The sequence below is a fragment of the Narcine bancroftii genome, chromosome 2 (genome assembly GCF_036971445.1).
Source record: "Narcine bancroftii isolate sNarBan1 chromosome 2, sNarBan1.hap1, whole genome shotgun sequence".
Classification (NCBI taxonomy): Eukaryota; Metazoa; Chordata; class Chondrichthyes; order Torpediniformes; family Narcinidae; genus Narcine; species Narcine bancroftii.
The window spans coordinates 96,423,028-96,446,487 of NC_091470.1; the positions used below are offsets into that span (position 1 = coordinate 96,423,028).

General features: G+C 44.1%; 1 protein-coding gene across 2 annotated transcripts in view; it reads left to right on the plus strand.

The window, feature by feature from the left end:
• Window positions 1–11,135: 11,135 nt before the first annotated feature.
• Window positions 11,136–23,460, plus strand: part of LOC138753934 (ubiquitin-conjugating enzyme E2 D4-like) — a 33,467-nt gene continuing 21,142 nt past the window's right edge. Inside the window, exon 1 of one of the 2 annotated variants that reach the window (XM_069917530.1) lies at window positions 11,136–11,242. In XM_069917530.1, coding sequence (XP_069773631.1) covers window positions 11,219–11,242 — 24 coding nt within the window. In that variant the 5' untranslated portion in view covers window positions 11,136–11,218. Of the gene's footprint in view, window positions 11,243–12,134; window positions 12,309–23,460 lie in introns of those variants that run through there. The other variant, XM_069917528.1, reaches the window with a different exon arrangement.

Sequence of the window (23,460 nt, forward strand, 5' to 3'; positions counted from 1 at the left end):
TTTGGGAAGATCTAAACCAGATATTAAATAAAATCACAAAAAGCAATATTCCAAAAAAACCCAGAGATCTTCCTCCTAAGTAACATAGAATTTGGATTTGATTTGGATGGAGCACAAAAAAGATTTGTTAGGATAGCCCTAGCTGTAGCAAAAAAATGTATCATGTCAGCCCGGAAATTAGAAAATAACTTGAGAATACAACAATGTATATAGAAATGAATAAATGTATTCCATTAGAAAAAATAGCATATAATTTAAGAAATAATATTACAAATATTTGAACAAATATGGGAGCCATACATGAAACATAATAGAGAAAACCTACCGGGATCATCTACTACCTAAAATGACAGAAGGAGAAGAGAATGAAAAGAACTGACTCAATGGAATTTTTTGTTTATTTTTATTGAGTGACAACATTGTTTGACAGGTTTAATGTATCTTAGATTCTGAACTTTAAATGAATGGGAGGGGAGGTAGGGAGGGTGGGAGGGGAAGAGGGAGGGGGGGTAGAAAACGACACTGTATATATTTGAAAAGGAAAATGTATGTATCTTGATCAATGTGGTTTATAGTGTGAAAAATAAAAAATTTTTAAAAAAAGAACACCGCAGAACCCACCTCACTGACAAAAGACAAAGGAGGAACAACCCAACACCCATCCCCAACCTACCAATTTTCCCCTGCAACCGCTGCAACCGTGTCTGCCTGTCCCGCATCGGACTTGTCAGCCACCAATGAGCCTACAGCTGACGTGAACATTACCCCTCCATTAATCTTCGTCCACAAAGCCAAGCCAAAGACCAGCAGACATGGATTTAATATCCTATTTGTATATAAAATCTTCTGCTACTCTTTCTCCGACTTTGTCCAGTTCAATTTCTACCCACAAAGGCTTGCCTCTTCCGTCAAAGAAAGAAGTTACAAATTCCATCTGGGCCAGCCAATAGTAATATTTAAAATTCAGGAGTTGTAGACCTCCCATGTGATATTTCCAAGTTAGTTTTTCCTTGGAGATTCCGACTGGCTTACCATTCCAAAGAAACTTCCTAATGAACTTATTCAAGTTTTGAAAGAATTTCTGCAGTAATGGTATCAGAAGAGTTTGGAAAAGATATTGTAAACATGGGAATATATTCTTGTTGATACAATTCATCCTTCCAATCAGTTTTATTGAGAGTTACCCATTTATTTAAATCTTCTTCAACTTTCTTAAGCAAAGGAAGGTAGTTCAATTTATACAAGTTATCTACTTTAATCCCCAAATATTTAATCCCATTTATTGGCCATCTGAATTGTGTATTTCCTTTACATTTCATATTGTTCCCGTCCATTAACGATATAATCTCACTTTTATTCCAATTTATTTTGTACACAGAGAACCTCCCATAATCTTCCAACTGTAAACGCAGTCTTTGTAGAGAAGTTACAGGGCTTGTCAAAAACAGGTACACAATCCTTTATCCGGACATCTAAAATCCGGAAAGCTCCAAAAACCGGCATTTTTTTCCTGGTGCTGGTACAGCAGAGGGAGGGAGAGAGAGAGAGAGACTGCAGCGTGACTAGGTTGGATGGGGGTGGGGAGGGGGGAGAGACGGCAGCGTGACTGGAAGGAGGTGGATACGGCAGCACAATTCGGGTGGGCTTAAATCTGGGGCAGCTAGCTTTTGTTCTGAATTCCGGAAAAATCCGAAATTTGGAACACACTGTCCCCCAAGAGTTCCGGACAAAGGATTGTGTACCTGTATATTAATACATCATCTACAAAAATACTAATCTTAGTTAATCTTGGTCAACTTTGAACCCCTTAATGTTTTGATCTCATTGAATAGTTTCCGCCAGAAGTTTATGGCCAAAACGAAGAGAGCCGGGGATAGTGGACATCCTTGTCTACTAGATCTAGATACTGGGCATGTCAGAGATATTTGACCATTAGTCACAACTCTATAGCTCGAATCCAATTTAGAAAATTTTGACCTAATCCAAATTTCTCCAATACTTTAAATAAAAAGTCCCACTCCAATCTATCAAAGGCCTTTTCTGCATCCAGAGCAACTGCCACACTAGATTCGCCTCTTTTTTGGGCCAAATGAATGACACTAAGCAGTCTTGTTACATTACTTGCTAATTGCCTTTTCTGAAAGATGGTGTGTGCGGGTGGGAGGGGTCTGCAATGATTATGCGCTCCCTCTTCAGACAATGATCCCGGTAGATCACTTCGATGGGGTTGGAGGGAGACTCCGGTGATCCTCTCTGCCACTCTTATGATCCTGAGGATTGACCTCCGATCCATTTCTCTGCAGCAACTGTACCGCACAGTGATGCAGCCAGCCAGGACACTCTCAATAGAGCTCCTGTAGGTCAACATAATGGTGGATGGTAGCCTTGCCTGTTTCAGTCTTCTCAGGAAGTGCAGTCACTGTTGCATCTTCCTGACAAGAGATGCCCATTAGTTACGTGAACTCTTAGGAACTCAATGCTCTTCACTCTCTCCATTACCGAGTGGTTGATGTGCAGTGGAGGGGTGGTTGTTCCTGGTCCTCCTGAAGACCGTGATCATCTCCTTCGTCTCGTCCACGTTGTGACTCAGGTTGTTACGCTCAATATCATAATATTTTCCACCTCCTCTCTGTAGTGCGACTCATCGATGTCAAGGGGTGTGTGAAAAAGCACGGAACAAGGGGCTGAATTTGATCAGCTGCAGTCATGGTGAATGGCAGAGCAACGTCAAGGGGCCAAATGCTCTGATTGTCTACGAGGTAAACAAATGGAAGCTTGGGTCAGAAGGAACAAAAGTGTTTTGAAAAGCTGTGATCAGTTCTTTTTTTCCCCCCCAATGTAGGGGAGACTAAATTGTGAAGAGCTTGTTTTTGGAAACACGAGAGAATGCAGCTGCTGTAATGGAGGAACTCTGGGGAGATCAGGCAGCATGTGTGGAGGCAGAGGGATGGTGATCGGATGGTGATCGACCCACTGAGTTCCTCCAGCAGCTTTTAGTTTGAGGTTTTGTGGATGATGCGAAGGTGGGTGGGTGGAGGAGCAGGTAGTGTTGAGGAAACAGGGAGGCTGTAGAAGGACTTGGGTATGAGAAGAATGGGCAGAGAAGTGAGAAATATAATGTTAGGAAGTGTCCGATCATACACTTTGGTCGAGAAAAAAAATAAATAACGGGCAGACCCATTTTCTAAATAGGAAGAAAGTTGAAAATACCCAGATGCAAATAGACCTGGGAGTCCTCATTCAGGATAGCCTGAAGGTGAATGTGCAGATTGAGTCAGTGGTGAAGGAGGCGAATGCAATGCTGGCATTCATTTCAAGAGGAATAGAAAGTAAGAGCAGATGTTATGTGTGGATTGTGGAGAAACACGTGGCCTCCCTGCCTATCTGGAGTATTGTGTATTGCGGGTGGTCTTGTGTTCTCCCTGTATGAAATTTATTCGGAATCACATCGCCTGTCAATCAAGGTTTGACCCCAGCCACCCATTAGTGCACACCTTGCCATTGGCTAATTTAAATCACCTTGGGCCTTTATTGGCTGGATTCCCAGATCAGAACTGTATAAAACATTGATGCACAGCATATTCTTTCTGTCTCGGGGTCCAAGGCCCAGACATCATTCCACATCAGGTTATTACTGTGGACATTGCTGGAAGTGTCGCAGCTAAGTTGTGAACTACGCTTAAGTACTGCACTAGATCAGTGCTTGCAGAGAGCCCCCCCCCCCACCGACATTGTTACAGGGAACCAGGAGTGTGTGTTTAGTCCCTTCCTTGTTAGAGTGTGTTAGTAACTGCATGTTACTTAGCACTGGGCTATATTGTGAGGTACAGGGATCAGGAGTGTCTACTGAAGCCCATCTTTGAGTGTGTAGAAGGTAAGTGTCCACTGATATTGGAGTCCAACCTGGGTCCGATGTGAATATCTATATAGTTGTTCATAATATAGTAATTGAGTATCATTTGATGTTCTCCCATTTGTCTCCTGCGTGTTCATTAAAGTTACCTGTGATTGTAACACTTATGTCCAGACTCATCTTTCTGTGAAGCCACCAAACCTGATGCTCTTCCCAACACAACAGCAGGGAAGTGAGGTTGAAGCTTTATAAGGCCCTGGTGAGATCTCACTTGGAGGATTGTGAGCAGTTTTTGGGGTCCTCATTGTAGAAAGGATGTGGTGACACTGGGGAGGGGTCAGAGGACGTTCACAAGGATGATTCCAGGAATGAAAAGAGCTATCATATGAGGAATATTTGACAGCTCTTTGTCTGTACACATGAAAATTTAGGAGAATAAGTGAGGGTCTCATTGAAACATTTTGATTGTTGAAAGGCGTGGAGAGAGTAGATGTAGAAAGGTTGTTTGCCATGGTGGGAGAATCTGGGACAAGATGGCACAACTTCAGGATTAAAGGGCATCTGCTTAGGAATTTCTTTAACCAGAGGGTGATAAAGGGGTCACGTGATGGAGTAGTGGCTGGTCGGGAAAACCAACCCTCTCCAGGAAAAAAAAGAAACAGCAAAGCATAACAAAAATAAAATATAAGAAACAGGAGAGGATAGATTTCCAGTAGAATTTTATAAAACATTTAAAGAATTATTAATTCCTCCTCTCCTGGAAGTAATGAACCAGATAGAAGAAACACAAAACTTGCCAGATTCATGTAAGACAGCAATAATTACAGTAATACCAAAGATGGGGAAGGATCCATTAACACCAGCATCATATAGGCCAATATCTCTACTTAACTCAGACTATAAGATAATAGCAAAATTATTAGCAAACAGATTGGCTGATTGTGTACCTAAAATAGTAAAACAAGATCAAACTGGATTTATTAAGAAAAGACGAACAGCGGACAATCTCTGCAAACTAATTAATCTAATTCATGCAGTTCAAAAAAAAAGAAATAAGAAACCAAAAGTGGCTGTTGCTCTAGATGCAGAAAAAGCATTTGACAGAGTAGAGTGGAATTACTTATTTAAAGTATTACAGAAGTTCAATCTACCAAAAAAATAAATAAATTGGATTAAAGCATTGAATAATGGACTGTTGGCAAAATTAACAGTAAATGGATATGTATTGAGTCACTTTAAATTAAGTAGGTCAACTAGACAGGGATGTCCATTGTCCCCCTCATTGTTCGCCTTAGCAATAGAGCCTTTGGTAGAACTGATAAGAATAGAAAATAAAATAAAAGGGATAAAAATAAAGGAGAAGGAGTATAAAATTAGTTTATTTGCAGATGACATCATAGTATACCTAACAGAACCAGAGGTATCAGTAAAAGAATTACATAAGAAATTGAAGGAATATGGAGAAATATTGGGGTACAAGATCAACGGAAATAAAAGTGAAGTGATGCCAATGAGTAATGCAGACTATACAGAATTTTAAAAAGAATCACATTTAAAAGGCAAGCAAAGCAATCCGATACCTAGGGATCAGGTTAGATAATAACTTAAGCCACTTGTACAAACTAAATTATCAGGCACTAATAAAGAAATTGCAGGAAGACTTTGGAAATAATTACTACTAATGTTGATAGGGAGGGTAAACTGCATTAAAATGAATGTGTTCCCAAGGATACAATACTTATTTCAAACATTACCAATTCCCTTAACAGAAAAATTATTTAAGGAACTAAAGAGAATAATAAGGAAATTCTTGTGGAAAGGGAGGAATCCAAGGGTAGCGTTAGATAAATTAGCAGAGAGGTATAATCAAGGTGGTTTACAGTTACCAAATTTTAGAAATTATTATAGAGCCGCACAATTAAGGTATTTATCAGATTTTTACCAGACAAGGGAAAAACCAAACTGGACTAAGATAGAACTAGATAAAATAGGAGAAAAGGTACCAGAACATATACTTAATAAGTGGGATGAAAAGCTGGTGCAATATAAAAACTCACCAGAACAGCATCATTTACTTAATACATGGAAGAAGATCCACTTAGAAAGGAAAACAATGAATTATCGAATACCAAAATTACTATTGACGCAAAATCCGCTAATCCATTTTACAATAGACAACCTTTCCTTTAGAGAATGGGAGAGAAAAGGAATCAAAAGAATAGAAAATTGTTTTTTGGGAAATAATTTATTAACATTTGAACAGTTGATGTACAAATATGGAATAACTCACGGTACAATGTTTGCATATCACCAACTGAAAGCTTATTTAAAGGATAAATTGGGAAACAGCTTGAGATTACCTGAAGGAAGCAGCTTTGAATATGTGATTACAGACATAATGATAATCAAAAGATTTATAACCAACATGTACATTAAGCTGCAAGATAAGGAAAATGAAATAAACTATAAACCTAAGCAGAAGTGAGAAAAGGATCTAAACATAAAGATAAAAAATGAAGTATGGGAAAAGTTATGTTCTGGAACTATGAAGAATACAATAAACACAAGGTTACGCATGATACAGTATAATTGGTTACACAGGGTATATATCACTCCTCAAAAATTAAAAAAATGGGATTCAACATTATCGGTAGATGTTTTTGCTGTAAGAAGGAAATGGGAACAACATTACATGCAACTTGGGCATGTACGAAAGTGAATACATTTTGGGAAGAACTAAATCAGATACTAAATCTTCTTTCTTTGGCTTGGCTTCGCGGACGAAGATTTATGGAAAATAACATACCAAAAAAACCAGAGATATTTCTTTTAAGTAACATAAGAAGTAGAGAATTAGGCCTCAAATTGGATAAAGTGCAAAAAAAATTCATTATGATAGCCTTAGCAATAGCAAAAAAATGTATAATGTCAACTTGGAAAATGGAAGAGAGCCTGAGAATACAGCAATGGTACATGGAAATGAATAAATGTATTCCATTGGAAAAAATAACATATAATTTAAAAAATAAAGTCACAATGTTTGAACAAATTTGGGAACCATACATGGAACATAACAGAGAGAGCTTGCCTACGACCTCCATCCCCTAAAATGAGAATGAAAATGATAAGAAGACAAAACGACTAGATTCAGTGTGTAATAAATAGATGACACATTTTTCTTGTTTATTTTCCTTTGTGTGAAGATATTGTTTTATGGTTTTATTGTATTGTAAATGTTTAATATTTATGGGTTTTGGAGGGAGGTGGGTAGAGGGGAGGGAGGGAAAGGGGAAAAAAAGGGGAGAAAAGACCACTGTATAAATTTAATGAGAAACGTTTGTACATATTTTGGTTGATATGGTTTATAGTGTGAAAAATAAAAAATTATATTAAAAAACCAAGAGGGTGATGAATCTGTGGAATTTGTTGCCACGGGTTTTTGTGGAGGTCAGGTCATTGGGTATATTTAAACCATAGATTCTTGATTAGTTAGGGCATCAAATGTTATGGGGAGAAGGCCAGGCAGAGGGAAATATGGATCACCTCATGATTAAATGGTGGGGCAAGCTTGATGGGCCAAATGGCCAGTTTCTACTCCTTTCTTTTGTGATTTTTCTTTCTTCATCCATCTGCACAGGTCATTTAAAATGAACAACCTCACATCACCATCCTTCAGCTTCAGCACCCAGATGTTGCCCCAATCTCTGCTGCTCTGCATCCTATCACTGGCATCTCCTCCATTTTATCCACCTTTCCTGCTTCAATAAAACATGCATGTGTCCCAATCGTGCGTCTGTCTGACGTGAGGCGATTGTCTGCAATATCTAATCTGATTCTGCATCCACAGGTGCTTCCTGAACTTGGAGGTATTCCATTTTCAATGTCCAGCATCTGCAGTTAGACAGAGCACAGAACCAGGCTCTTCCGCCCATCTCATCCACGTTGACCTTTTTCAGTACAAAATCAGAAAATACTGGAAAACCCAACTGCGTCTATGGGGAAAGGAAACATAGAAGAATGAAGGGAGATTTGATGGAAGTATACAACATTATGAGGGGGAATAGACAGAATAAATGTAGAAAGATTTTTTTTTTTCCCAGATAGAAACCAGGGGACATGGGTTAAGGCTGAAAGGGGAAAAGTTGAGGGGGAACATTAGGGTGAACTCCTTCATGCCCAGAGTGGTGGAAATGTGGAATGAGCTGCCAGCTGAATTGGTGAATGCAGGCTCAGTTTACACATTTAAGAATTTGGACAGATGGATGGATGGGAGGCGTCTGGAGGGATATGGACTGGGTGAAGATCAGTGGAACTAGGCTGATTAATAGTTTGGCTCAGACTAGAAGGGCCTATTTTCTGTGCTGCAATGTTCTATGGAACATTTTTATTCCTCCCATCCCAGTCCTGAATGGTGACACCTTATTTTGAAACTGTGATCCGAAATACATTAACCAGGGTTAAAAAAAAGTTAGGACCTTTCATGCCAGGCCTCCATGTGGAGGGGAAACATGGATCTTACCTTCCATGGAGCAGCTCTAAAAGGCTGCTCCTGCTCCACTTTGATGTCGAGCGGAGCCTCGTAGCACCGACGGAGGCGTCATCAGCCCACCCCTAACCAGCCGCAGCAGCGGCTGCACATTCAACCCAGGCGGAAGAGTGTAGCGTTCCTCCAATTATCCTTCCCCGAGAGGGATGGCACTCGGTGCCCAGGAGCCAGCCACATTGCATTCAAGAAGGTGAGACCCCGACATAAGGGTGAAGAATCTCCGCCTTTACAGTTGGGATCTTTCGTTGCATGAAAGGGCCTGTTAACACCATCTCACAATTTTTAAAGTTTCAATGTGAATTCTCATTCTTTTTCTTTGGAAAATATTTTTATTGAGTTTAATATAAAAAAATACACACATATAAATCCACTATGTACGCTGGAATATAAGAAAAGACAGATAATTTGAATGTTTCAAATAAAACCTTGATCTTACATGGTACAAATTGTGTGCACCCTTCCCAATCAAACCTGTTATATCAAAATATTTAAAAAAAGGAAAAAGAAAAAGCCCCCCCCCACCCCCCTCCATTAAACAAACCCTCCCTCTAAACACTTTCCCCTTGTTTAGATGATTTTTGGAAAAATTATTTTCAGGGTCATGTTAGAACCAGTTGCTCTATTTGACTTCATCTCATTTAGTGTTTACCTCACTAGTGCTGGTATCCCAGGTAATTGCCCATGCAGTGTCCCGGGATAGGAAGCCCTTTGTGCCATTTCCACTGGGCCACCCTTAACTGGGACACTAATTGCTTTTCCACTGAATGCACTCATCCCCAGGGATCAGAACGTTTGACTTTCAACTGGAAATGGGTGACTTTCTGCTGTCCCTTTTCCACTGGTTTTGTCAGCAAACACCAGGGATATGAGCAGGGGGTCGAGGCAGTCAATCCCCGGCATGAAATGGTGGCATTTGATGATGTCATTTGGACAGTGTTCCTTTTCCACTGGACCCTGTCCCAGTAAATTCCCAATTAATAGCTAGATGGGCAATCTTGATGAAATGGAAAGACAGCATTCCACCTATAGGAGGTCATAGCCTTCCTAATTTTAGAAAAATTCATATATAATGTTAAAGATGTAAAGGTGAACTTCCATAAGACGTGGGGCCCATTCATGGAATATTACCATAATTTAATGAATTAGGGTGTTTGGATGCTCCCAACAGTGCTGTCTGGTCTCCAAGTGTCATCCTTCATTTCCAATGTATATTAGATATTAACTCTCTTTCTAAGTGCATGAATATAGGCCCAGCCTGGTTCCAGACCATCCCACTCATAAATGCACATAGCAGTTGGAGAGGATGTACTTTGGAATTTGAGGACAGTGTGGAGGGAATGGATTCCTCAGATTTATTGTCAGAGTACATACACAACATCACAGACAACACGGAGATTCCTTTTTCCTGAAGGCGTGGCAGAATTACCACTAATTGGGAATGCAAAAGAATAAATTGTATATGGCGTAAAACATGTAAGCAAACAAAGAACTGTAAACAGGTAACAAATGTAAACAAACTGGCCGTGCAATACAGAGAAAAAAAAGAAAATCGATAAAGTACACCAGGACAAAGTAAGAGTCTTTAAATGAGTCCCTGATTGAGGTTATTGTTGAGGAGTCTGATGGTGGAAGGGTAGAACTGTTCCTGAACCTGGTGGTGCAGGTCTGGTGGCACCTAGACCTCTTTCCTGATGGCAGCAGCGAGATCAGAGTGTGTGCCGGGTGGTGTGGATCTTTGATGATTGCGGCTGCCCTCCGACGGCAGCGTTCCCTGTAGATGTTCTCGATGGTGGGGAGGGTTTTGTCTTGGGCTGTGTCCACTACCTTTCGGAGAGCTTTATACTCAGGGGTATGGTGTTACTGAACCAGACATTGACGCAGGTGGTCAGCACATTTCCACCACACATCTGTAGAAATTTGTCAGGGTTTCTAGTGTCATACCAAACCTCACAAACACTCCCTTCGTCTTCTAGGTATCTCCCCCTCTGCATTATTGAACAGGTCTGTTTCAAACTGGGATTAGTCTGAATCCCACTGGAAGGTATCTTCCTGGTTGACAGGTCAAAGGAACCAGCCAGCTTCCAACCAGCAAACGTAAATATACCACCCAACTTCCCCTCCCTTCTCCCCACTCCTCCCCCTTCCACACATCACACTCCATTCCCACACACAACCCTCTCTATTCCCCCCACACCTACTCTCAATTCACCCCCCCAACCAATGGAGCGATGTGTACTTTTTACAACATATTGATTGCATGGAACACTTTCACATATCTTTTCCAGATGCACCAAGCTGTGCTTGTCACTGAATTGATTGCCCTGACTAACACAAGTGACTGCAACTGTTCTCACTGGTGAATTGATTCTGCCGAGAGACTGAGAGAGAAGAGGGGGCAATGAAAGCAACAGGAGGCAGCTAATGGTTGTCCTGGTAGAGGGAATGTTAACAGGCTGGGGCTTCCAGATAACGGCATCACCACTCTGCCTCCCAGACATAATTTTTCACAACATACCACTCACACACACTCCCTCTGTGCCCCAATGCCCCTCACACACTCCCTCTGTGCCCCAATGTCCCTCCCACACACACCCACTGTGCCCCTCACACACACACTTCACCTGTGCTCCAATGCCCCTCACACACATGCCCTCTGTGCCCCAATGCCCCTCACACACGCACTGCCTCTGTGGCACGGATGGACCGCTGCTCTCCTGTGATTGGCCGCGGCGCCGCCTGATCCCGCCCCTGTCTGTGACATCTCCCACGTTACATCAGATCACTGGCAGCGGCTACTCTGAGGGAAAGGCTGGCTGGCGATGGCGCAGAGACGTATCGACAAGGTGAGGGGGGCGGGTAGGAGGCTTCCACGGGGACGGGGACAGGGACAGGGGCAGCGGCAGCGGCAGCAGCAGCAGCAGCAGGAGGGAGGGAGTTTGGGGTGGTCACTGGGACAGGGGCAGTTGGTAGGTGTTGGTGCTGTGGGGGTGTCAGTCTCTGGGGGTCTCACTGTGAGGGGTCTCTGGGGTTGGTCACTGTAGAGGGGTCAGTGAGAAGTGGTGTGGAGGGGGGTCAGTGTCAAATGGTGTGGTGAGAGGTTGGTGTGGAGGCTGTGGTGTTTCGTGGTCACTGTGGGGGGGGGGGGTTGTGGAGAGGTTAGTTGATGATGTTGTCCGTGGTGGCTATGCAGTGCAATGGAAGGTTCACCAGGTTGATTTCATGAATGGCATGTTTGTCCCTCATGGAGAAATCACCCAGGCTGTGTCTGTGCTCTCCAGACTCTAGAAGAATAAGATATAATTTTATTGAATCAGTCAAAATTCTTATGGGACCAGCAGAGTGGATGCAGATTTTGTTTCCCCTAGCCAAGACAAAATGGTTACAGTCTCAAATAAAGACAGGAATTTCTGGAAATACTCAGCAAGTCAACCTGCATCTGTGGGAAACGTTATTGTTTGGGTGGAAGACCTTTCATCACAACTCTAATTTCTGATGAAGGATTTTCAACCTGAAACATTATCTCTTTCTCCTGTAAAAACACAAAACTGGAGAATCTCAGCAGGTCAACCAGTGTACTTCATATAGCAAAGATCGAGATACATAACCAATATTTTGAACAAAACATAACTGGCTGCATGCCTACATTTTGCTTGATGAAGGGCTCAAGCATTGTGTCTTTTCTTCAACCACATTATCTGCAGTTTTTTTGAGTTTTACCACTGTTTCTCCTGCCCCACATGCAGGACAAAGATGAGAATAAAGCTCTTTGCCCGGAGGATGTTGAATGTTCTAACTTCTCCATGCAAAGGACTGAGAAAGGCCAAGTACCTATCTCTGTCTGAGGCAGTGAAAGATTACTGTTATCGGGGGGTGGAGAGGAACCGGGACAAGGATGCAAGCGTGGCTGAGGTAAAATATCAAAGAGTGGAGTGTATAATTGGGTTGAATGATCTACTGCTCTTAATGTTCACGGCGACTGTAGGCTTTCATTGGGTGGGGATTTAGAGGTGGTGTGCTTGCACATGAAGATGAGGTGCTAGTGAAGTAACACTATCTTAAACTGTGCGCAGGATACAGCAGAAAACAAATGGGATTCTTACTGCAACAATTTAAAAAGAAATTTAGACATACAGCACAGTAACAGGCCATTTCAGCCCACGAATCCACGCCTCCCAATTTACACCCCATTAACCTACACCCTGGTACGTTAGAACAGTGGGAGGAAATCGAAGCTCTTGGAGATAACCTATGCAGACATGGGGAGAATGTACAGACAGCATGGGATTCAAACCCAGGTCCGGACCCAAAAACTATTGCTGTAACGGCGTTGTGCTAACTGCTAACCTGAGATGTGTTTTTGACTCTCTTTCCAGATTCGGTTTCTCTTCCCACACATTGCCTGACCTGCTGAGTATTACCTGCACGTGCTATTTTAGTTTAATAAATAGAGGAAGATAGCACAAAGGCCAGGATGTTTTGTATGTAAATGGTTACAAATCACTGATTAGATACCAAGTGGAATATTTTGTCCAATTCTGCAATATTCTGGGAGAAGGTGATTTGGAGGGTACCTGAGAGGTGGGGGTCATTCCACTTCCCTCTGTCTCCTTTCACAGAGCCAAAATCAATTCTCACCTTTCCTCTTGTATCCAATTTGGTCTGCACTCCTACCCCTCCCATTCCCACCCCCCCCCCCCAACCCCTTCTCTCTTCAGTCTTTATCCAGGCGCCTTCCTGTGTTTTTGCTTATGTGTACTGTGAGAAAGGGCTCAGCCCCGAAATGTCGGGAATATATCTTTACCTCCTATGGATGCTGCAAGAACAGCTGAGTTCCTCCAGCATCTCTGTGGAAGAAGGGCTCAGGCCCGAAACGTCGGGAATGTATCTTTACCTCCTATGGATGCTGCAAGAACGGCTGAGTACCTCCAGCATCTCTGTGGAAGAAGGACTCAGGCCCGAAACGTCGGTGATGTTTCTTCACCTCCTGTGGACGCTGCGAGACCGGCCGAGTTCCTCCAGCAGCTCTGTGGAAGAAGAGCTCAGGCGCGATACGTCAGTGATATATCTTTACCTCAAGTGATAGGGATAAGAACCAGAATAGAATATTTTTTGAACATAGTGACTTGTGATATTATTTCCTTACAATGTTATTGGCTCACTGCTGGCTAGCAAAGCAATCCTGCCATCTTCAGTATCGGCAAACCAACAGTGCCTTGTGTATGTCAGCCTTGGATTACTCCCAGCACACTGTAGAATCTAGTACACAAGGAGCACCTTCCTCTGGAAGCTGATCCAATCAAGACGGCACTTCTCCTGGTCTAAGCTGCATACCTGGGTTAAAATGCTGCAAATACTCAGCTGGTCAGCAAGCATACATGGAGTGAGAAAATGGGTTACTGTTTCAAATCATTGATCCTTAACCAGATCAGTTTCTCTCCACAGACACTGGGACCTATTGAGTATTTTCAGTGTTTTCTGTTTTTATTTCAGATATCCAGCATCCAGGTTTTGTTTTGCTGTTGGGTGTCTGTGTTCAGATTTAAAACCATGCATGATAATTATTTTTGAATATTTTATTTAAATTTTTCAACCATGTAATTATAAAAACAATACTTAAAGTTAAAATACTGTAGCATTCACGCTACGCAAGTGTGGAGAAAAATGACATGCATACCAAGCTCTCGGAAAACTGGACTGGTTTATTGCTCTGGCTGTCGCGCTTATATGGGCCCCAGGCACTGACGTCAGGGCTCCACGTCATTTGGAGCGCCAGCCTGGGATTGGCCGGCATTCCTGCCAGATATCCCCATCTTCCTGCTGTGTGGAGGCCACCTGGTACCATGGCCAGTGCCACCTTCAGGTCCGCGCACTCGCCGCCTTTGTCGGCCATTTTGCGGGCTGGTCCATGTCTCTGTGCACGGGCTGCTACACGACTCTCCCCCCAGATCTGGCGACCAGGCCATTGTCCATAGTCTTGGGTGGTCTGCCCCTGTGTGGCGGGGGAGAAATGGAGACTGGCTTGTTACAGTCCAAATATGCTGATTTCAGGTGGTTGACAGTAAAAGTCTCCTCCTCGCTGCCAATGTCGAGAACGAGGTGGAACTGTTGTCCCTTGTGACCCTGTAAGGCCCCTCATAGGGTCATTGTAGGGGTGCTAGTGTTCGCCCATTCTCATGGATACATATTGATAAGTCTTTCAGTCCCTAGGCACGTTATGTTTGGGCTGGCTGTGAGGTGGGGGTTGCTGCAGGACCAGGGACCACAGGTTCCGCCTCAAGATCCTGAGGGTTGCCATGGGGTCTTGGTGTTTATCGGGGGCCAGGAACTCCCTGGCAATGATCAAAGCCGCACTTTAGATCACCTCCGCCGCTGAGGCATTGAAGTCTTCCTTCAGCGCGGTATGAATCCCTAACGGGACTCAAGGCAGTTTGTCCACCCAGTTCCCACTCTTGAGCCAGGCTGCTTCAGGTGCCTGTGAAAGCGCTCCACAAACCCATTGGCCTGAGAGTGATACGCCATGGTGTGGTGGAGCTGTGTCCCCAAAAAGTTAGCCAGAGGTGCCCCCCTGTCCGAGGTTAGGTGCTCTGAGACCCAGAATCTGGACACCACTATTTTCTGTGGTGGAATCAACCAGCAGGACCGCCTCTGGCCACCTCGTGGAGTAGTCAATCATGGGCAAGAGGTATCTCCCCCCACAGGATACCGGTAATGGCCCCACTATGTCGACGTGCACATGGCTGAACCTGCACTATGCTGGTTCAGATGTCTGTGTGGGCACTCTCGTGTGAAACTGCCTTTGGAGATTGACAGTTTGTACAGGTTTTGGCCCACAGCTGACCTGTTTACAGAGATCAAGCCAGACAAACCTGCTAGCCACCATTTTGACTGTGCGCGTGGATTGTGGGGTGCACCAGGTTGTGGATGGTATCGAAAACCTGGCGTCTTCATGCAGCTGGAATGATGGGGCGGGGCTCCTGGTTGAGATGTCGCACAGCAGTATCAGGTTACTTCGGCCAATGGGGATGTCCTCCACCCTGAGGCCTATAAGCAGGGATCTCGGTCCTGCTGCTGCGTTTTGGCGAAGGCCACATAGTCGTCCTCTTGGGTCAGGATGTGTACCGACTCGATCGTGGGACGTGACAGCTTTGGCTACCACGTTGCTTTTCCCCGCAATGTGCTGTATTTCTGTGGAAAATTTGGACACGGGACAAGTGTCTCTGCTGTCGGGCCAAACACGGGTCTGAAACCTTACGGAGGGCGAAGGTCAGTGGCTTGTGATTGGTGAAGAATTGTCGCCTTCCAAAAAATAATGGAAATGTCTTTTGGCCAGGTACAGTCCCATAGTGCTCAGTTGAAAGTGCTATATTTGAGAGGGGGGGGTGTAGTGGAGCTGCCTGCTGAAAAAGCCCAGGAGATGCCACTGGCCCTCACTGAGCTGTGCCAGCGCACCCCCTACTGCTGTGCTAGAGACGTCGACTGTCGGCGGTAGGTGCTTCCGGTCTGGGTTGGACCGGGAAGGTCTTGTTGGCCAGCACATCTTCAGTGTTCTGGAACACTTTAGAAGACTCATCATCCCAAGCAATGTCTTTTGACTTGCCTGCCATCAGCACGAAGAGGTGGCGCATGATGCATGCGGCTGCCGGTATGAACCTGTGTTAAAAGTTTATCATACCGGTGAATTCCTGTAGCCCTTTTACTGTGCAAGGCTTAGTGAAGTGCCGGACTGCTTCAACCTTCTTGAGGAGGGATGTAGCCCCATGTCTGTTTCTCCTGTGCCCCAAGAAGTCAATGGTGTCCAGACCGAATTGGCACTTCGTGGGGTTGATAGTCAGCTTGAAATTACTCACTGGCTGCACAGTTGTCTCAGGTGGGCAGCAGGGTCTGCAGCTACCAATGAAGATATCATCCAAATAGATGAATGCCCACTGCGTCCATCAGCTACTGAAAAGTTTGTGCCGGATTTTTTTAGACCAAAGGGCATGCAGAGAAATTCAAACAAGCTAAAGCGGGTTATGATTGCAGTCTTGGGGTCTGGGTTTTGGTAGTACCCCCGGATGAGGTCCACCTTGGAGAACACCTGTGCCCAGTGTAGTTTGGCGGCAAAGTCTTGGATGTGGGGCACGGGATATCTGTCGGCGTGGTGGCCTCATTGAGATGGCAGTCGTTGCCACATGGTCTCCGACGCCATGCTGATTGGGAGGCCCAGGGACTGTCAGAGTGCAATTTCCAGCTCTTCCATTTTCTTAAACTCCTCCTTCGCTAGGCTGAGCTTTTCAGGAGGAAGTCAGCACATTCTGGCGTGGAGCAGAGGGCCCTCGGTCAAAATGTGGTGCCTTACCCTGTGATTTGGCTTGACCATAGAGAACTATGGCATCACTTTCAAGGAGAACTCTGCTAGGATGTGGGAAAATTCATTGTCTTAAAGTGATATAGAGTCCAGGTAGCTTGGCTTATCCCAGAGGTGGAGTTTGAAAAGTTCTGGCATGCCCCAAGTGCAAGCAGTGGGCCCAAAGGAAGTCGACCCCCAGGAGCGGTTATGCCACTGCCGCGAAGATGAAGGTCCATCTAAAGCAGCTGTTGCCGAACCGAAGGGGCATGGTGTGGGTACCTAATGTCCGAATGGAAAAACTGTTGGCTGTCCTCAGTGCTAGGCCCTGCTTGCCATTACGGGTGTTGAGCCCTGCGAGAAATGCCTGCCTGACGAGGAGTCCCAGACATAGAGGAGACTGTCACGTGGGCCAACTGCCACAGCCATCAACGATTCAGGGTGGGCGGCATCAATGGGCCTCTGCATCCCATCGCTGATGATAGTAGCATAGTTTTCCCAGGTATTAATTTGCTACTCCACTGGTCTTGATCTTGCAGGTGGATGTTAATGGGGCTTGCAGATGTGGTCTACGACGGTGCTGCTGTCCTTCGCTCTCCAGAGCATGTCCACCCAGGGTGCAACCCTCCAAGGGTCACTGAAGTCCTCGTCCATCGTCCATGGGCAAGAGTCTATATCCTCGGACTGCTGCTCCAGAAAGATCTGCTCAAAAAGCAGGCAAGGCTTGTGGTCCTCGGATAGAGCGAGCATCTCGCTTATTAGGGCGGACAGGGCCCTGTCCCCCAGTTGATCCATATGCAGCAATCGAGCGGCATGCTTGTGCCAGGAGAGCCCAAATGTGCAGGTTAGTAGCTCTTTGAAGGCTGCTTATTTGCCTTGCTCCAGAAGCTGCTGTAGGAAATCTATGACCCTTGCCGCTGTGTCCTGATTGAGGGTGCTCACGACGTAGAAGTAGCGGTTGTCGGTAATATGCCGAAGCTGGAACTGAGTCTCGGCCTGGCTGTGATACTCAAAACATTGGAAGCTTGAGAGAGACCACATGGATGGTAGTTGGCTCTGCTTGATCTGTCATCCCCTCCATCTGCCGGTTGGATTTCTTGGGGTCACCAATGTAGCGTTCATGCTACTTGAGCATGGAGAAGAACGACACGTAAACCAAAACCTTGGAAAATGAGACTGGTTTATTGCTCTGGCCGTCATACTTATATGGGCCCCAGGAGCTGATGTCAGGCTCCTGTCATTGGAGCGCCGGCCTGGGATTGGCCGGTGTTCCTGCCAGAGTTCCCCATCTTCCCACTGCGTGGAGGGCACCTGGGATGATGGCTGGTGTCACCCCAGGTCACGCGGTCACAGAGTTTGTTGGCCATTTTTCCGGGTCCACGTCTCCATGCGTGTGCCACTACAATACAATAGTTACGTTGTTTAAACCCCTCCCCTAACTCCCCCTCCCACTATAGAATATGATGATGTAAATAACCAAGAGTACTCAAAAGAGATCTAAATAAGAAAATATTGTTCCGGATTGCACTGAGGATAGGTTCACACGCTATTATCATATCAGAGTTTATATGTACGTCACTTTTAGGGAAGTAGATTTATGTAGGATTTAGGAGGATGGAAGAACATTTCTTACATATTTATTTCTAACCTTTGCATATTCGGGCTCCAAATCTGAACAAAAAATGAATATTTATTTCTTAAATTATAAGTAATTTTCTCCAAAGGAATACAACTCCACATTTCCAATGCCATCTTTCCATATCTAAATAACATGATAATCTTCTTGCCCCTTGCATCTTCAGAGGCACAGTGTTTAAGAAACATCTCCATTTATTACCTATTAATAATCTCCAGTGTTGATTCTTTCACCTTTTGTTGAACTCTGTAATTCTCTCTGCATTCCTTACCAGTTGTGTTCTAAAAAAATTTCTGACCAATCTTAATCATCAGTTTTAACATCTTCCATTATGTCTCTAGATATCAAAGTGAAGTCCCCCACTGTTTGCTGTATTGCAAACACTGTAAAAATGCAAATTATTAATGTCACAAAGACGGCAAAGAAGATTGAACTGAGGTTTGTAAAATTGTAACATGTTTTTAGCAGAGGAACATTTAGTGAGAAACATGACTGTGTTGCAGTTGTCAGTGTTCTCTCTACAAGGGACAAGAAGCTTGCTGAACTGTCTATGGGAAGGTTTCAGACAATTCCCTCCAGGAGATGTGTTAAGTTTATTGTCATTTGATTGTTCAAGTACAACCTGATGAAAGTGTTCTCTGTTCCTCGGTGCAAAACACGCAGACACACAACCAGACATAACATTCATACAAACAGTACATATGCAGGACAAGTATTCATTTATAAATATGTTTTGTGAATGAGGGTCTCGGACGGTTAGTATGAGCAGTTCCTTAGGTCGTTCAGTTTTCTGACTGCCTGTGGGGAGGAGCTGTTTCTCAGCTTGGTGGGGCTGCTTCTAATACTCCTGTGACTCTTTCCTGATGGGAGCAGCTGAAAAATGTCATGTGCAGGGTAGAAGGGGTCCTCAATGATTTCGCACACCCTTTTCAGGAGGAAGTCAGCGCATTCTGGCGTGGAGCAGAGGGCCCTCGGTCAAAATGTGGTGCCTTACCCTATAGGAGGTTGACATAATAGTGGCTGGTAGCCTTGCTATCAGTGGAATGTTGCTGAACTCACATAGGGAATTATTCTTTGCTCTCTCTGCCCATAAGAGATCTGTCTACGAGCCCTAGACAGGGTGGTGAACGGATTTTAGCTGTAGGATTTGACTGCACAGACTGGGGTTATTTTTGGTGATTGTGGAAACAAATCAGTTCCTTCTGAAGTATAATTGAAATGGATACAGGGGAAACCAGGTCAATGAGACAGATGGAATTGGTCTCATTCATGGCACAGAAGCAGGCTTTCAGCTCATTTCAAGGCTTCAGCTCGACTCTGGTTGCTGTCACATGGAATTAAGAGGCGGAAATACCTTTTCCATACTGTCACAATTCTAAGGTTTTGTTTTCCCAAAGGGAAAATGCTGCATTTTTTAAAGGAGGTGATAAGGGGGGATGATTGTTCAGGAGTCAAGGAGTCACCCCCCCCTTATCACCTCCTTTAAAAAATGCATTGCCAGAGGTGGTGGTGAAGGATGGAACAATGGGGGTGTTTAAGAGACTCTTAGGCAAATGGCTGAAAGAATAATGGAGGGTTATGAGGTAGGAAGGTTTTTTTTAATATAGGAATATAGAAGTCAACACACATTGACAGCCGAAGGGCCTGTACTGTGCTGTGATGTTCTGTATAACAACCTACTTTTTAAATCTGCCTGATAACATTTTTTTTAATGTACATTTATGCAAAGGAAGTCATGACAAATAAAGCCATTTATCTCAAATTAAAGAACAAATATGCATTTGGTCTTTCACAAGACCTTTGCGTTGGGAAAATTGACAGTGGTGTGCTGCAAAGGTTATTGTTGATGCCCCTGCTATACCCAGGCAATATCAATGATTGGATAAGAAATCAATGTATCCATGTTTTCTGTTGATACCAGGTAGAAAGGCAGAGAGGGCTATGGGAGGATGCAAGAGGTTCCATAATACAGACAAGCTAATTGGATAGGTAGATGGAATAATGTAGTAGTAAGGGATTATCACTTCAGAGGAAAAAAGGGAAAGGAGTATTTTTTTAAATGTGAGATTGAGGTTTTTTTTTTAAAAAGGATCTGAGTGATCCAAGTGATCGATATCAATCCCTGGGGATCATGGGATTATCCAAGGGGTCAATAAATGTCTGGGGCTTTAAAAAGGGGGAAGGGGAGGTCGATAAACACCATTGAACATTGATTAAACATTTGCAGTCTAAAATAGCACCAACGGCAGGAGTGGCTAACCTCTCGTGAGAGCTGACCTTAGTGGTCGCCATGTTCTATGTGGCTTTGGCCTTTTATTAAGTTGAGAGTGAATGGGAGGTCGAGGGAGAGAGGGTGGATGGAGTGGAGAAGAAAGAAGTGCTCTTTGTATGTCGGGTGGTGGCATTGCTGGCCGGTGTAGGGGGAGTGTGTTGAATGTCGCCAGGGTTGGGGGGTGGGGGGATTGCATGCCTTGGGGGGTCGATGAGGGATCAAGAATTCTATGAAGGGGTTGATGGTCTAAAATGTTTGGGGGCCCCTGCTTTACACAAATCACTGAGGGAAGGCTTCTGGTCTTGAGTAAAACAAGAAAGTGTGCAGACACTGTGATTGAAGTAAAAACACAATGCTGGAGAAACTCAACAGGTCAAACAGTGAACTCTATATATCACAGGTAAAGATATATAACCAACATTTCGAGCTTGAGCCCTTCATCAAGGTTCTGGCTTTGATAAAGGTTCGAGCTGAAACGTTGATCAATCACTTCTATTCACACATGTTCTCTGACCTGCTGAGTTCCACCAGCAATTCTTTATCATATCTCTTTTTCTGGAATGTGGGCTGTTGCCAGGGACACAGAGACAGGCAAACATCAACCTGGAGAAAGATGCTGTTTCATCAGCACTGAACATGGTGCATTTGCTGCAAAGGTTCTGATAGTTGGAAGGACGTCCCCTGCTTGCTCATTAGGAGCTGGATGGAATCTTTTAAAGTCTCCTCTACATTGGAGAGACTGGGCGCAGACTGGGAGATCGCCTCATTGAGCATCTTGGCTCTGTCCATTGCAATAGCATGGATCTCCCAGTGGCTACCCATTTCAGTTCCCCATCCCTTTCCCTTGCCAACATGACTGTTCATGGTCTCATGCACTGCCAGACTGAAATTGGAGGAACACCCTCCAACTGGATGGCATTACACTGATTTCTCCAGTTTCTGTTTAAACCTTCCCTTCACTCTGTTGCCTTTACTTTTCTCCCCTTCTCCCCTCCTCTTTCCCTTTTGTCTCCTCTCACAGAGCCAAAATCAATTATCATTTCTTCTCATCCAATTTACACCTTTTTTTGTTGGTCTGGACTCCTTCCCTGCCCATTCTTCAATCTTTATTCTGATGCCTTCCTATTATTTGCTTATAACCTGAAGATTGTATCTTTATCACTTGTGGAGGCTGTGACACCAACTGAATTTCTCCAACATTGTGTTACTAAATAAAACACAAAAGCCTGCAGACACATTAGTGTTTTTCAGGCAGCAATATTGAAAAAATCTGTGAAAAATCTTCCATAAATTAACATAATTACTCACCTTGTGGTTGTTTACACTGCACACCTCAAGTTCCTGTGCATGTTAATCCTGGTGCTTTTACTCGGCTTGAGCTGGACGTCAAATTCATGAGGTGAGTTTTGTGGAGTGATTTAGACTGCAGGCTTCCCCGAAAAATAGTAGGGATTCTACAGGATAAATTGCGGTGCAGGAATTAACTAAATATTCCTGCACTTTCCATTTTAGACTGCCCATGTAACTGCTTTCATTGATTGTGCCGTAACATACCTGAAGCTTAGACACCCTAAAAGTAAAAACACAATGCTGGAGAAACAAACTCAGTTGGTCAAACAGTGTACTTTATATAGCAAAGATCCATAACAAACATTATGGGCTTGAGCAAAATGTAGACAGGTTCCCAAACAGATAACAAAATGGTGTTGAGTGCTCCTTCTTAACATTAAATCAGTCACAGGCCAAAGATTCCCAAAGGGAATCGTTTTAAGGCAGTGGTTCTCAACCTTTTTCTTTCTGCTCACATACTTTAATACGTTAAGTACTTAAAGTATTAGGCCTTGGTGCTCTGTGATTAGCAAGGGATTGCTTAAGGTGATATATGGGTGGAAAGAAAAAGTTTGAAAACCACTGTTTTAATCGTACGCCATTGACTTGTTATGTGCACAGTTTCAGAACTCCAAAGGAAATGGGCCAATGACAATTTTTTTCATGCAAAGTATTTCAGTAACAATTGGGTCCAGAGCAGTGATTCTCAACCTTTCCTTCCCACTCACATCCCACCTTAAGCAATCCCTTACTAATCACAGCACAGCTTAGGGATTACTTAAAGTAGGATGTGAGTGGAAAAGAAAAAGGATGAGAACCACTGCTGTAAGGTGTGGGAAAATGTTAAGATCATTCACTGACGGCTCTAACTCACTCGCTCGATAACCAGCTCATGTCCAGGTTTACTCAGAAACTAAGCATGTCTACTGCTTCTGTAAAAATGCAACGCTGGAGTATATAGTGTATTCTATATATAGTGAACTGTTTCGGGCTTGAGCCCTCCAAACATCTTGTAAAATTAATTTGCTCAAGAATTGCATGTAAAGGAAAGTGGGCATGCTGACAATGTGAAAAGAATGGCAACACAAGCTATTGCAAAAGTTGTGGATGTTGCAGGAAAATTGAGTTAGCATTCGTGGCTGGAAAAACAGTGAATGACAGTGTTTTCAGGTCATGGTTCGGAGACGTTCATTCCGTTTCTTATTAACAGTTCTGCATGGTTTTCATATCAGTCTCTGGCATTGAGTTCAGGCAGTTTGTCTGACTGCGGCGTGAGCACCTTCTGTAGGGAGCACGGCTCTGTGCGTCCCCCCTCCAGCCGGCTCCTCGCCTGACGTCCTGCGTGGCGACGTCATCCTCAGCCAGTGACCTCATCGCGTCGCGGCTGGTCAGCCGTCAGCCCGTTGCGCAGCGAAGGCGGCGGCGGGGGGGGAAGGGGGGGCGGCCGGCCGGACGGGGGATGGCGAAGAGGCGGATCCTGAAAGTAAACGGGATCGGG